This window comes from Xenopus laevis, chromosome 3L (genome assembly GCF_017654675.1).
Source record: "Xenopus laevis strain J_2021 chromosome 3L, Xenopus_laevis_v10.1, whole genome shotgun sequence".
Lineage (NCBI taxonomy): Eukaryota > Metazoa > Chordata > Amphibia > Anura > Pipidae > Xenopus > Xenopus laevis.
Window position 1 is genome coordinate 62860599 of NC_054375.1, and position 15259 is coordinate 62875857.

The 15259-nt window shown below is 39.9% G+C and overlaps 1 protein-coding gene across 2 annotated transcripts in view; it reads right to left on the reverse strand.

Annotated features, from left to right (window-relative positions):
* The window catches only part of eea1.L (early endosome antigen 1 L homeolog), a 44577-nt gene that overhangs the window by 3422 nt on the left and 25896 nt on the right, over window positions 1–15259 (reverse strand). For both annotated transcript variants that reach the window (XM_018252383.2, XM_018252384.2), the window contains 12 exons: window positions 12112–12225; window positions 11743–11898; window positions 11386–11525; window positions 10624–10942; window positions 9845–9946; window positions 8537–8731; window positions 7731–7913; window positions 5393–5578; window positions 3436–3567; window positions 2590–2775; window positions 1818–2056; window positions 145–265 (listed from right to left, as the gene is read on the reverse strand). In XM_018252383.2, coding sequence (XP_018107872.1) covers window positions 145–265; window positions 1818–2056; window positions 2590–2775; window positions 3436–3567; window positions 5393–5578; window positions 7731–7913; window positions 8537–8731; window positions 9845–9946; window positions 10624–10942; window positions 11386–11525; window positions 11743–11898; window positions 12112–12225 — 2073 coding nt within the window. The remainder of the gene's footprint in view (window positions 1–144; window positions 266–1817; window positions 2057–2589; window positions 2776–3435; window positions 3568–5392; window positions 5579–7730; window positions 7914–8536; window positions 8732–9844; window positions 9947–10623; window positions 10943–11385; window positions 11526–11742; window positions 11899–12111; window positions 12226–15259) is intronic.

Sequence of the window (15259 nt, forward strand, 5' to 3'; positions counted from 1 at the left end):
GTTTTTGAACCAATGTGGGTGTGGTTGGGCAGCATGCCTCCCCCATAAAATCCTGCCATCCTAGGCCCGGGCCTAGGTGGCCTTTCCACAAATCCGAGCCTGACAGCAGAGCCTAAGTAGCAATACACAAATTGCAAGTGATACCTGTAGTGATTGGTTTTCCCTGCCAAGTTCCTCCATTGCATACGAACTTTCATCCACTTTTTTCCTCAGTTCAAATATTTTGGCTTGGAGCTTTTCAATTTCACCCTCACTTTTAAGACATCTAGAGAAAAAATGAAAAGAAAAAAAAAAGAACATGAGCACCATGAAAAGATTTAGCGTAATTGAACAATGAATCTTGAGACACAAGTGGAAGAAGGTGCAGTTTAGCAAAGGAAATGCATAATAATGTTAAGATTATCACAGTTACATTCAGCTCTGGACTTGGATACAAAAGAGTTCCTGCCATATCAATTACACATAGGCCCAAACAGCCCCTACAAGCCCACTAAATAGTGAAGGTCTATGGCATCTTACACAAGCACCTTCAGGCATTTGCCTGAATCTACAGATTGCCAGTCCAGGCCTGATTCCATTCAGGTTCCTGTAGCAGTATACAGATAATATTTTCCTCTTTCAGCAAAACATCCTTAGCTTTACGTTTAAAGGAGTTCTCAGAATATTTATCAAACTAATGTGTTCCCTTCAGGAGACCGGTGAATTTGAAATTTACTAGTAAGCACTGCAGTGACAAAGAAATGACTCAGGAAACGCCTTTCCACTACCTAAAGAATTTTTGCTGCCAGTCATATAATCATGTTTTGGACAAAATCCTGGAAAATATACCCTTTAAGATGTCTATATGGTATATTAGAAATAGGAGATAGAGAACAAAGAAAAGGGACCGCTACTGCTCACCGCTACTCCTGACCAGGTGCTCTGTCGAGCAGTGTCCCCACTGCGAACATCCAATGAACTCGAAACAAGCAGACGGCACTTCTGGAAAGGGTTTTATTGGGGTTACTGCTGTAGAACCGTACACCTCTACAGCAGTAACCCCAATAAAACCCTTTCCAGAAGTGCCGTCTGCTTGTTTCGAGTTCATTGTATATTAGAAATACACAAGTAAGATAAACAAAGAGCTGTACAATCTTATGTGGTGCCACCTTGCGGCTAAATGTAAAACCGCAGGCTCATAAAACATCAATAGGGATTTAATCACTGCTACTATATACAGTACATCCCTCCTTGTACTTTATAACATTTGTGGTGGTGTCTGTCCAGGATGGATCCTAAACTATAAGAGACTCATAACCCTATGTGTAAGCATAATTTAAAATGCTAAATTTCCAAAGTATTAGTTCTTCTTTAAACAGTTAAACAGGTCTATTTACGTCACAACAGCGATTGGGGTTATTAGAGGTTTGGGAATGATATAACATATAGGTGTAGGAAATGGTTTTCTGATCTTTTTTAGAAATGGGGTTCACTGACCCCAGCAGCCAAAAAAATATTGCTCTGTGAGACTTTCATTTTATTGTTATTTTATATTACCTATTAGTATCAGTCCTTCTCCTGTTACTCTCTCTCTGAAACCACTGCCTGTTTTCTATGGCAAAATGGACCCTAACAATCAGAAAGCTGAGAAATGCTGACTTGAGAACAAAAACAAAATAAATGAAGCCTAACTACAAATTATCTCAGAATATGAGCATATATCATACTCAAGGTTCATATAAAGGTGAACTGTCCCTTTAAATATTCCTGTGTTGGAAAAGATTCACAGGAAAACATCCATGGACTAGAACAGCACCCGCTGATCTGCCCAAACCCACCTTTCTAACAAAGCGCGTCTGTCGTCCTGATTGTTCTGGACTGTTGCCTCTAATACTGCAATCTCTCCCCGCAGGTCATCTGTCTGCTTCTCCAATTCACCGACCCTGCGCTGGCTGCTCTGCCATTCCTTTTTTAACGTTGCCAGGTTCTCATTTAGAGCTGTAATCTGCATGTTTAGCTTTGACTCATTCTCCTCATGTTTCTTCTTTTGCTGTTCTTTTTCTTTTGCTTCTGTAGACTTATAAGGTCAATGAACAAGGAGATCATTAGTTTTAGGAAGAACTGCATAGTATTAAAAAGGAACATGGACAGCATACATAGTACGTAATGATTGGATAAACATTTATTAGAATATCCTAAAGATGACAATCATCTATCTTATAAGTGCACCAGTACAGTCTGGTTTCACTGGTCCAGCAAATAATAATGTTTAGTCTAGTACAGATAGAATTTTGACTTCAAATATCTGATTGGTTGCTATGGGTCCAGGCTAAACGTAAAACCCTTCAAATCCTTATTCTCATCTTCCATGAAATGGCAAGGATTCTCAGCTGAACCCATGCCTTGCACATTCTAACCCTAACCATATGCTTGCATGTGCGCTCAATTGCTGCTTTTACAAGCAGTGGTGGTGCATGGGAATGTGATATTTTCCAGCCCATGGAAATGACAAGGGAAGCTTGTCTATTACAGGTGATGCACCATTTGTGTTTCCTCAGTTTCAGATGTTTTTGTCAATTGAATACAAGCCCAGTAGCTTTCTTCTCTTACCAGCTTCTCTCTCAACTCTGTGCTATGTGTCTTCCATTCCTCTTGCTTTTTTTTCAAGTCCTCCTTCAGAGCCTGCTGGTTATTCTTTTCTTGCTGTAGAACTGAAGCTGAGCTATCAAGTTTGGCTTGCAACTCCAGTTTCTGCTGGATTAGTAGCTGTTTGGCATCCTCAAAACTGCTGGTTTTCTGTTGGCAACCACAAACAATGAACTGTAAATATTAAATGTATAAATATGCTGAAACATCTCTAAATAACTGCACTAAAAACTCAAAGCAACACATGAGAAATCTGTAATGCATTTTGTTAGGCACTTACTACTTCCTTTATCGATCTTCTATTTTAACTGTCCACCATGACTACATTATTCTGGACACTGCACTTTCAAGAGCCAACTCTAATCATTGTTACCACCAGTTAATTAAAAAATACTGGGGCATGATAAATCATTCTTTATGTAGATGGTTTATGGCTCCCCAAAATATAACAGTATTGGTAGGCTTATTAATTAAAGATTAGAAGCCAATCAGGCTCCTACTCTTAAACCAGGCAACATTGTGTACTCAAAAAGTGCATGCTCCTGTTTCGTTAAAGTCTAGCGTTACATCAATGCGACTCAGCATTTTCGAAAGGGAAAGGGCCATATTGTGAGTTTTTATGACTGTGGTTGGTGATACGGGAGGAGACCTCTGGTTAGACTAATTTTGATCTCCTTTAAAAGATTTACACTTAGCAGTAGCTAAATGAGATGGAATGATGGGAGCATAATTTGAAACCATAACATCCGTGTATGCCATACATACCTCTTTTTGTTTGCTTGCATTAGTTTTTAAGCAACTGTTAAATACCTTTTGGCATTCATCTTTGATGCTTTTCAGTTCTTCCCTGGTCTTGCTTAATTCTCCTTCAAGCTTCTCCTTTAAGGAGTTTAGATTAGTTACTTTCAGTTTTTCTTCACTTATGTCTTTCTCAACTAAGACCTGAAAAGACATAGCATAGCAAACATATCAAGTCATGTAAATCTCTGGCTGCTTTGGGTTAATGACCTGGTGCAGACTTTCACAATTGTAATGAAAAATGAGTATGTTTTGTACATTGTAATGAGTCTTATTCTAAAGAAAATGCTGACAAACAGATCTGCGTTTGAAAGGTTTGTTTGGAGTTTATAAAATCATTTTTGTAAGAAATGGAATGCGGAATACTGTGGAGTATTGGGATTAACAGATTATGTTCAGAGCACTCAGAATGAAAGCTTTCTCTTCCACTGTATAATTTTCAAGATGAAGCACAGCATGTGAAATCTGTTTGCTGAGAAACTGTGTTCTGCCAAGTGTACGCCTAAAGCAATCAGAGGCAGAGCTTCCATTGTCATGTGTATGTTTGAAATGCCTCCAGAATGAATGGAAAGATTTTAATTAGAAGAGACAGAGCAAAGGTAAGCGGTTATGCTTTTGATTTAGTACAGATGGTTACACAGAGCTTTCCTAGTGGAGACTTAAGGAAGCAATTAACTATACTCTGCATGAAAAGAGCCAATTGAGAGGATGAGAATATTAGTGGGGGAAAAGGTAAAATTAGAAAATCAAAAAAGGACATACAGGGACACTGAAATAATACCTGGCTACAAATAAAAATGACACATTATTACTGGTTGGGACACCGAGTCACTCCAAATAAGAACAACAAGCATGACAATAAATACAGATAAGTAAAAAAAAAATACTTGTGCCTTCCTTTAGGTCAATATAAAAGCTTTAAAGGAATTGTTTAATGTAAAGCTAAAAACTGGATAAGCAGATAGGATGTGCAAAATAAAGATGTTTTTAATATAGTTAGTCAAAAAAAAAAAAAAGATCTATAAAGGCTGGAGTGACTGGATGTCTAACGTAGTAGCCAGAACACTACTTCCTGCTTTGCATATCTCTTGGTTTCCATTGATCAGAGACTTGAGGGGGGGGCACATGGGTCATATGTCCTATGTGGCCTTCCTTCAAGTCGCTGACTTACTCAGATTTAGAGAGCTGAATAGCAGCAAGTAGGGTTCTGTTTATTATATTAGACATCCAGTCACTCCAGCCTTTATACATTCTATAACATTCTAAACAACTATATTAGAAAACATTTTTTTATTTTGCACAGCCTATTTACCCAGTTTTTATTTTTACACTGAACTGTCCCTTTCAGTTATAGCTCCTCTACCCCTACCAGTGGGGTGATTGATGCAACACTTAAGAGACATTGAAGCGTCTTGGGAATATAATTTAGTGTATTATCTTTCACTTAACTGGGATAAATGGGTCATGTAGTTCCCATATCATGACCCTTTTTTGATGATGTAATAAAAGGGGTAGGACCTTGGATATTTAAATCTAGGGAACATTTAAGCACACACACACATAATAAAGGGGGGCATCCACAGTTGAGTTGAATGGCACAATAAATGCACGTTCACAAGGAATAAGTCCTGCTGTTGAGCCTTTTTGTTCTTATGGAGTCTCTTAAATAAATACAGATTACTAAGATAACAAAGCAACAATAATATATATGAACAAAACTATTACATGAATAAAATGTTTTGCAGAAGGTGCGTTGACCCTGTGACCACAGTTTTTGCTTTGAAGAGGTTATGGAGAATGAGTAGGGAAAGAGGAAGAAACAGACACATTAGCCTGTGAGAGCAGTCATCCTAGACTTATCATCACAGTGCTGACATATAAAAATCATAAACATGCTTTATGAGAATTGCTGAAAACATGTTTGAGTACAAAGTTGACTAATAGCAGGAAAGCAGAACAAGGAACATACCTTCTGCTCCTGCACTTCCTGCAGTGTTTTCTCCCGCTCCTTCAGCAAGTTTTTATTTTTAGCTATATCCTGCTCCAGGTTCCCTCTCACAGCAGTTAGTTCTTGAATAAGCTTCTTGTGCCCATTCATTTCATTCCGGTTTGTTTTTAGCTCTTCCTGTGCAAGAACAAGCTTTTCCTCTGTACTCTAGTAGCAAACAAACACCTTCATTATTCCTAGCACTGATATTTCCTAAATCACTGTGTTTTTTTTAACAAAGAATTACCTGCCTCACATTTTAACCCCTATTTGTTGCTAAAGAATACAAAAGCAATACTGGAGAACAAAAAACAAAATCTTCACAAACATAAAAAGAATATGTTTAGAAATGCTGCTTTTTATACATACTGAACTTACTGTACCAGCAGAGAGGTTCAGCAGCCCAATAACAGTAACGGTAGAGGCACACAATGCTATTTGGAGGAGATTAGTCGCCCAGCGACAAATCGCCTCTTCTTCGGGCGACTAATATCCCCGCAATGCCTCCCTGCCAGCTAGCTTCTAAATCGCCGGCGGGATGGCACTCGGAGCGTTTGGTTTTCCGAAGTCGCCCAAAGTTTCCTCGTGAGGCAACTTTGGAAAACGAAGCAATCTGAGTGCCATCCTGCCAGCGATATAGATTCTAGCTGGCGGGGAGGCAGTTCGGGAGATTAGTCGCCCGAAGAAGAGGTGATTTGTCGTTGGGAGACTAAATCTCCCTGAATCTTCTTGTCTGTCTCTAGTGTAAAACTACATGGAAGATTTTGATCAGATTTTGTGGGAAAGATTTTACCTGATCTTGTCATACAACTGAATGTAACACCACACTTCAGCACAAGATTTGTAGGATCCAACAAAATCTGATCCCCCTATAAGCTAGAATGTAAAGTGGGATCAGATAACTTTGGATAGTTTAGTTTTGTTCACAAATCTACATCAATGTATTTCAATGGAAAAAAAGTCGGTCAGACATCATCAGTTATTATCTTGTTAGATAAAGATGCAGTATGCAGCATTCGCATCTGAAGGAACATTTTCCATGTAGTTTACACATAAGATTTTTGTACCAGTCCCATTATATTGTAACCCACGCGACTACATCTGACTAGTTGGGTGCGTTTTGCCGATTCAACAGCATCCGAAAAAAAGCACTTGTGGAGTTTAGCCCTACTATTATGTACCATATACGAGCATGGAATTTCCAGTGTCTTCAGATATCCTAATATTTTACAATATATACTTTGGCTGTTCATGCTCTTAGGAATATAACTTTCTGATTGTCAAAAATTGTCCCAATGTTTCTGTATACACACAACTATAATGTGAATTGGTACCTAAGCTAAGGCAACAGACAAGAGCAAGGAGTGTTGAGAATCAGCATAAAAAAGATAGATGCTAGTGAGCCTAATTCTCTGTAAAAAATAAAGTCAATTAGAAAGTAGGGCAGAAATGCTGTACATTATATTTTGGGCTTCAATACCAGCCTAAGGCAACCACAACCCTTTAGCAGTAAAGATCTGTCTCCAAAGATGCCCCAGTAGCTCCCCATCTTCTTTTCTGCTGATTCACTGCACATGCTCTGTGCTACTGTCAGTTACCTGAGCTTAGGGACAGACTTGCAATTTACTGAATATATAATATAAATGTCACAATTTAAGGCTGATTAGTAAATATTTCACATTATGGGTACATGGCAGCTCAGAAACCAGCACAATTAGCATCAGAATAATCAGCCCCATAGCATCAGCTTATATGACAGGCAAACCTCATTTTCTGCTTGATGATTTAAGCATGTGCATGTTGCAGAGACTTCTAACAAAATCCAATAAGGAAATATCATGGGACAACTTTGAAGGCCAGGATCATTACTTCTATAGATGCTGAACCTTTAGGCTGGTTCAATAAGTTCAAAATATAACATATGGTATTTCCAGCCTATTTATTTTTAGAGTTTAAGCTATAGTTCTGCTTTAACTTGCACATTTACATTCTCAACATTAAAAATTAACAGAATGAGGAAAAAGATGCAGAATTCCCTGTGACATGCTATCAGCGAACTCACCTGGCCTCCTGCCTCAACCACTGACTATAAGAACAAGTCAGTCGTGTAAGGAAGTCAACATAATGGAACACCTGTTTGGGCAGTGTATCTGTGTAACATGTCCATGACCACATAATTGTTACAATTTTTTCCCTTATGTGAAATAAAATTTAAGGTCAAGTAGTATACTCACTAGCAATAGATATGAAAATAGCCATATTTTAGTCATATTACACAAAATTCCACTCAAAAGATTAAACAATACGTGGTAAATCCTACTTTGAGATCCTGCCGTATTGCAGATACTTCTGATTCTTTCCCATATATATTGGACTGAAGGTTATTCACTTTCTCCTGAATGGTTGTATGAGCTTTCTGCAGATCAGACACTTTTCCTTTCTCAGTTTCCAGTTCATTGGTTAACACTGTCACTTGCTGCTGTAATTTTCCTTCTTGCTCTGCCTATAAAGCACAAATACAATAACAGAGAGAATGTTTGTTTGTTTGTTTACAAAAAAGTCAAGATTAAGGGTCCGGGCACACAGGCAGATTCAGGCGACAAATCTCCTCTTCTTCAGGTGACTAATCTTCCCGAACTGCCTCCCCGCTGGCTAAAATACAAATCGCCGGCAGAATGGCACTTGGCGAGATTCGTTTTCCGAGGTTGTTCGAAGTTGCCTCACGAGGAAACTTTGGGAAACGAAATGCGCCAAGTGCCTTACCGCCGGCAAAGATGTAAATCGCTGACGGGATGGCACTCGGCGCGATTAATCTCCCTGAATCTGCCAGTGTGTCTCTGCCCTAAACGGGAACTCCACTCAAAGTGTGAAAAAAATAAACTTATAAAGAACTTCCCAATATGTTATAAAGACAATAGTTTTGAAAACAGTAACATTAACAAATAATGTTACAATAATTTAAAATATCTGATTGATATACATTGGAAAGTTGCTAAAAATGTAACTGTATACATTGTGTCATTATTTAGAATGCTAATATGTTCGGTACCACAAGGATGCAGAGGGATCATTACATCATGATCTCTAGCTAGATACCAGGGAAGAGTTCTGCAGTTTTGCATTTACCTTTTGTGCTAACTGAGTGGTCAGGGCGTCAACCTCAGATTTGTGTTTCACTTTCTCCTGATCTGAAGTTTCATGCATTTTTTTCAGTTCTGTCTGGAGCTCCTGCTCAGCTTTCTCCTTCTCTTTGATAGCACCATGCAACTTTGCAACATAGCCACGGGCTTTTTCCAACTCTGCTTTTGTCTGTGTGGATTCCTTTTCAAGGAACAAATGAAAACATTATTACCTGCATTTTCATAAACTCTTTAGAATCGCTTCGAAAAAATATCATACAAGTATTCAATAACAAGGGATAAAAGAAGGAACCAGATACCTTGATAACCAACACACATGCAGACAAATTATTTCATAGATTACTACTCTACTGTTGTCTCTGCCATTTGATATTCTTTAAATTGTACAAGGATAATAACATAACTTGTTCATATATATTGCTTATATGTAGTCTTATCGGACTCCAAAAAAACTCTCGTATAAAATAATTTGGCAAATTAACAAAAAGCCAGTTTCTTTGTTGGTAAAGTGGCTCTTTCCTGTGATTAGGGATCAATATTCCTGGAAATTCATCTGTGAATTATTCGTAAATTTAACTTGAACTCTGTTTGCAGTCAATTTTATTCTACCATTTGCTCACTTAAAACTGCCTCAGCTCTCAGCATTTACTCTACCCTGAGAAGCATCTCACATCAATCAAGGGGCCTGCAGTTAGTCCTTGTCACTTATCCATCAGCTAGGTAGATGTGTGTGATGGGTTTAGTATATGTTCATGGCACAACACACCTGTCGAAAACGTCTAAGGGACAATCTGGAGGCCTTTAGGTGTCACAGTGGCTACATGCAAACTACAGGCAAATGTATGCAAGTGCAGTAGCCATGTAATCAGTCTGCAGTGAGATTAACAATCACTGGTAGCTGTGAATTAGTGCAAATATTTGTTCAGTGCTAAAAAATGAGTCCCACTAAGCAGCAGTTAGCACTAATCTCCTAAACATGCTATAAATGGAACAATATAATGGTGGACCATAGGATTTTACAAAATGCTGCAAATAAAGGAAGTGATCCAAACACTATATGAAACTTTTCCTGGAAATACAATACAAACAGAAAACTGTAATAATAATAACAATGTACATCCCAGTGATATAAACAGTTTAATACAATATATAGTAAAAGTAGACAGATAAACTAAAAAGACAGATACTGCTTTGTCATGCTATGCAGCTAGAAAGTCATCTCCCTGCTGAAACTTGACAGGCCAACCTGGTCTACCCTCTATGAGAAGGGATATAAAAGCAAGCCAAACTTTACCTCCTGCTTATTTTCTACCATAGACTTGAGCTCTTTCACCTCCTTTGCTGCTGTATCCACCTGTCTTTGTAGATTCAATTTCACTTCTTCCCGTGACTTCTCCTAATAAAGGAAGTGGTAAAAGTTAGTTTGAGGCATTAATCATAACCTCCAGTCTTGTGCTATATATTTGCTTTGGTTAAGAAACAAGTTCATTTTCATAATCCAGTATAAGAAGTGAAAGTTAAGGATTGCAGACATCATATGAGTTGCCAATCCATTCCTCATCTAATGGAATTTTCAAACCTGCCTGAAAGATATCTATGCAATTTATGACCAGATATTGGTCAGGCAGGCCCCCCCCAATCAAATGGGCCAATAGATGCTGACTTGATCTGGAATGGCCCAGACAGCAGCTTTTATCAGCTTGTAGTTGTCCACTTTAGCACAAACAAAAATACATAGATCTTCAGAGCAAACCAGCGTTTTAATTTTTTACTTCTGAAATGCTTTAGCAGAACCATCAAAACACCCAAAAATGCCTCTGCATGTACACCTGTCACTATGGCAGTGTCTGCCATAGGTAGAGCATGGCACTTTTTTTTTTGTAGTGAAATTTTCTGGCCATCACAGCATTCGGATTCACAAATGGCAACAAAACCATAGCCATAGCCAAGCCATATTACAATTGATCAGACAGGTACTGAGCAATTGCAGTGTAATCACTATGGTAAAGTTATGGGTCCTTTAATAACCTAGAGTGTGCATCAATACAATCATCTACAAACTAATGAACTCACCATGCCCTCAATTGTTTCCTTGCCTTTCTGTTTTTCTTTTTCCAGTTGATCCCTTGACTCCTGTAAAGATTTGCTACTCTTTGATAATGTGTCCTTCGTCTCTGCAAGATCTTTCTGCAAATTTTCTTTCTCCAGTTTGTTTTTTTCCAGGCTTGCCACAGCATCTTGCATTTTGCCTGTTATTTTCTCTAAGTCTTGCTTTAACTTTTCTGTATTCTGCTTCAGATTGTTCCTTTCTTGCTCATGTTTTGAAATTAATTCTTTTGACTGCTGGAGAGACTCCACTTTCTTCTGTAGTTCCAGTTTCATGTTTGATACCCTGTGGAAATAAAGGGCACACAGCATTCAATTTAAACAATATTTCTTTCTGTGCGGCATACTTGCTTTTATTCCTTTTAAGTTCACTATAATGTATTTCACTAGTGAGCCTAAAGGGTTCATTTACATTTGAATTAATGTTTTGTATGATGTAGATAGTGATATTCTGATTTTTTTATTATTTGTGATTTTGGAATGATTCAGCTTTTTGTTCAGCAGCTCTCTAATTCTCTCATGCGAAAAACTTAAATAACAATAGAAGAGGGCCTGTATGGACACATAAGCAATCAAATGTAACAATCACAAAAAAAATATTTTGTGGTTGCTGGGGTCAGTGACCCCTTTAACCTCAACCCAGAAAAATCTTGAGGAGTAGTATGTATGAACATGCAACGCTTGTATTGATCATAACTGGAACTGTTACACAAACTGCAAGTGACTTACAGTCCTTTCCCCTCCTCTAACTGCTTGCTCAGCTCTGCAGCTTTCAATTCTATCTGAGTGCTCTTCTGCTTCTGCTGCTGCAGTTCCTCGGCTGTCTGTTCCCGGTTTGTTTTCACACTGATCAGATCTGTTTCAAGTTTCTGTTAAAAGGTTAAAACATATTTAATGGTTTATACTTTAGTTTAAATGAAAGGTAAAAACCAAATCTTTCTATCTAATAGAAGCGCATGATAGCCTTTAGCTAACAAGATCCATTATAGATTTACAAATGGAAAACCCTAAACTGGACACCCCTGCATCCAAACATTAGTGAAATAAGCTGGAAAGAGAAAGAACCTTATAGTTAGTTCTACAAACCTTAAGCTGTCCTTCCAGAGCTTCAGACTTTTGTTCTAGATTGAGGTGCTTCTCTTTGTACTCCTTAAGGCTTGCCTCCAGTTGAATGCTGTACTCCTGTTTATCATGTAACTTTGTTGTTACTTGTTCCAGTTGTGCGCTCACTTTGCTTAATTCCTGTTCAGATACAACACAAATTTCATATAACTATTGTGCGACATTATACTGGAACAACTTTGACAAGAAACACCACAACTCTTATGCTCCATCTCTAAGCAATAACAAATAGCCCCTATTTATATGCATAGATCCACAGAACTGTTTTTGTGTATCAAATTAACATATTCCAGGTCCTGGCAAAAGCAAAGCTGTTTTTAATGTATGGAGCACCTGTTGCTTATCCTGTAGTGCATTTTGGGCTGTATCCAAGTGGTTCTGAAGATCTACTCTTTGCGCTGTCTTTGCTGCCTCTGCTGCTAACAAAAGTTCAGTTTTTGCTTTTATCTGCAAGTAGAGATAAATGGATTAGTACTACACATAATTTTAGAACTAATCTTATTGTAAGAAACAGTGTGCTTTTAGGGTGCTGACAGACAAGGAGATTGGTCTTCCCGCAAATTTATCTTCCCCAGTGGCTAACATGCGAATCAACGAAGGGCAAACACACACACACGTCGTAAAGTTGCCTGAAGTTTCATCACAAAGAAACTTCTGGCTACTTCAGAAAGTAGTGGTGCCACATGTTTCCCTATCTGTTATTCGCATTTAGGGAAGCATTCAGAGGAGATTAAACTAAGCTTGTCTATCATCAGCCTTATGGCCATGGCACACCAGGAGATTTATCGCGGGCGACTTATCACTTGGTGTGCCATCACCCTTAAAACAAGATTTTTCATACTCACCGTTAAAATTGTTTCTCTGTGATCAATAGGGGGACACAGGGACCATGGGGTTAAGCTCCACCCTCCAGGAGGCAGGACACTTACTACTAAATTTGTGGGCGTGCCTATCTGGCCTAACTCCGACCTTATACAATCAGTTTTGTCACAAAGAGTGCTCTAACAGAAAAATATATATGTAGAAGGTAAATCGGGGAATTATCCCGTAGTGACCAATGGTCAACAATAACTTCAGGGCGGGAAGCCCTGTGTCCCCCTATTGATCACAGAGAAATAATTTTAACGGCGAGTATAAAAATCTTGTTTTCTCTGTCATCATAGGGGGACCCGGGGACCATGTGGACTTAACAAAGCAGTTCCAGAACAGCAAGGAGGAAATGAATGCAGAATTGAACATTACTTCAGAAATGAATGAAGCACCTTGCGCCCAAGTGATGCTTCAGCTGAAGAAAACGTATCAACTCTATATAATTTTGTAAAGGTGTGCACAGAGAACCAGGTATCCGCTCTGCAGATCTGGTCCAGTGAAGCAGAGTTGCGCCACGCCCAGGAAGCGCCCTCTGCTCTCGTAGAACGAGCCCGAACACCTTCGGGTGGGTCTTTCCTTTGGATAGATAAGCCTGACGGATGGTCTCGTGGATCCAACTTGCGATGGTGGCTTTTGATACAGTCTGACCCCGTGGGGACCACTTGGTAGTCTGAACAGTGATTGAGATCTTCGAAAAGACTTTCAAGGTACCATCGTAATGCTCTTATTACATCTATGTTGTGTAGAGAAGGAACTACAATCTCTTGGTTGATGTGGAAGGATGACACCACCTTGGGAAGGAAGGAAGGAAGGGACCGTGCGTAGGACTGCCTTATCCTTGTGGAATATCAGGAAAGAAGGATCAGATGACAGGGCACTTAGTTCAGACACCCTTCTGGTTGATGCTATTGCCACTAGAAACACAACTTTCCAGTTGAGCCACGTGTCTGACACAGATCCCAGCGGTTCAAACGGAGGATCAAGTAGAGCTTCGAGTACAATATTTAAATCCCAGCCTGGTATCGGATGATGATATGGATGTAACACATGCGCCACTCCCTGTAGAAATGTACGAACTGTGTCATCTGGGGCTAATCGGGACTGAAATAGGACCGACAGAGCTGACACTTGTACCTTCAGAGAACTGAGCTTTAGTCCCAATCGTAGGACCCACTGCAGGAATGATAGAACTCTAGGAATGTTGAGATCAAGGAATGGTAGATTGTATTCTTCACACCAACTTCGGTAGGATTGCCAAACATGATGGCAGGATTTCGAGGATGTAGTTTTGCGAGCTTTTAGCATTGTAGAGATAACTATTTCTGCTAAGCCCTGCTTCCGCCAGATGGCCGTTTCAACAGCCATCCCGTCAAAGCGAACAGACTGGGGTTGTGATGTGTGATGGGTCCCTGCAACAGCAGATCCGGTCTGTAATGAAGACATATCGGTTGTGCTACTGACATTACCTGAAGGTCGTAAAACCAGGTTCTCTGAGGCCAGTATGGGGCCACCACTATTACTGTGATGATGGATTGTCTGATCTTTTTGAGTACTCGTGGTAACATGGGAAGTGGGGGAAAATATGTAAGCTGGACTGAATTGCCAGTGCTGCGTCATGGCATCCACCCCTTTCGCCAACATTTCTCTGTAACGAGTGAAGAATCGAGGGACCTTTGCGTTGTCTCTGGATGCCATTAGATCGATCTGTGGCTGTCCCCATTGGTTTACTAGTTCTGAGAACGCGTCCGGGTGAAGTTCCCATTCTCCCGGATCCAGGTGATTTCTGCTTAGATAATCTGCTTTGGTGTTTAACACTCCCGGGATGTGGATGGCAGATAGTTTCACATGTTGATTTCCGCCCAACGAAGAATTTGTTGCCCTTCCATCAGTGCAGCGAGTACCTCCCTGGTGGTTTATGTATTCCACTGCTGTGGCATTGTTGCTTTGCACTCAAACTGGTTTTGTTTGCAGTAGTTCTGTCCATTCGACTAGGGCCAGCCTTACCGCTACAATGTTTATTGGGAGTTTGGCTTCCCTTGGAGAACACTGCCCTTGGGCAGAGAGGTTGTCCCATGTTGAGCCCCAGCCCTTCAGGCTGACGTCCGTGGAGATCACGTTCCAATTTGGCATTGCCCAGGATTGCCAGTTGGCTAGGTTGGTTGGTCGTAGCCACCACTGGAGGGCTACTCTTGTCGATTGGGACAGGTTGAGATTGTGAGTCAGATCTCCTCCTTTCCATGAGGTTAGAAAGTTTGCTTGCAGAGGCCGTAAGTGAATTTGAGCAAACGGGATGGCTTCTATGGCCGAAACCATCAGCCTCAAAACTTGCATTGCAAGATGTACTGTTGGTCTCTGGATGCGGAGAAGTAGACAAACCTAATTTATGATCTTGCCTTGTTTGTCTATGGGGAGGTGCATCATTTGAGTGATGGTGTTGAATTTGAGGCCCAGAAATGTAATTTGGTGACTGGGCTGCAGATTGGACTTTGACCAGTTTATGGTCCAGCCGAAGCTCTGTAGAAGCTTGACTGCCAGTTCCCGATCCTCCTTGGCCTTTTCCTCCGATCTGGCTTTCAGAAGTAGATCGCCCAGATAAGGTGTTACTGAAATT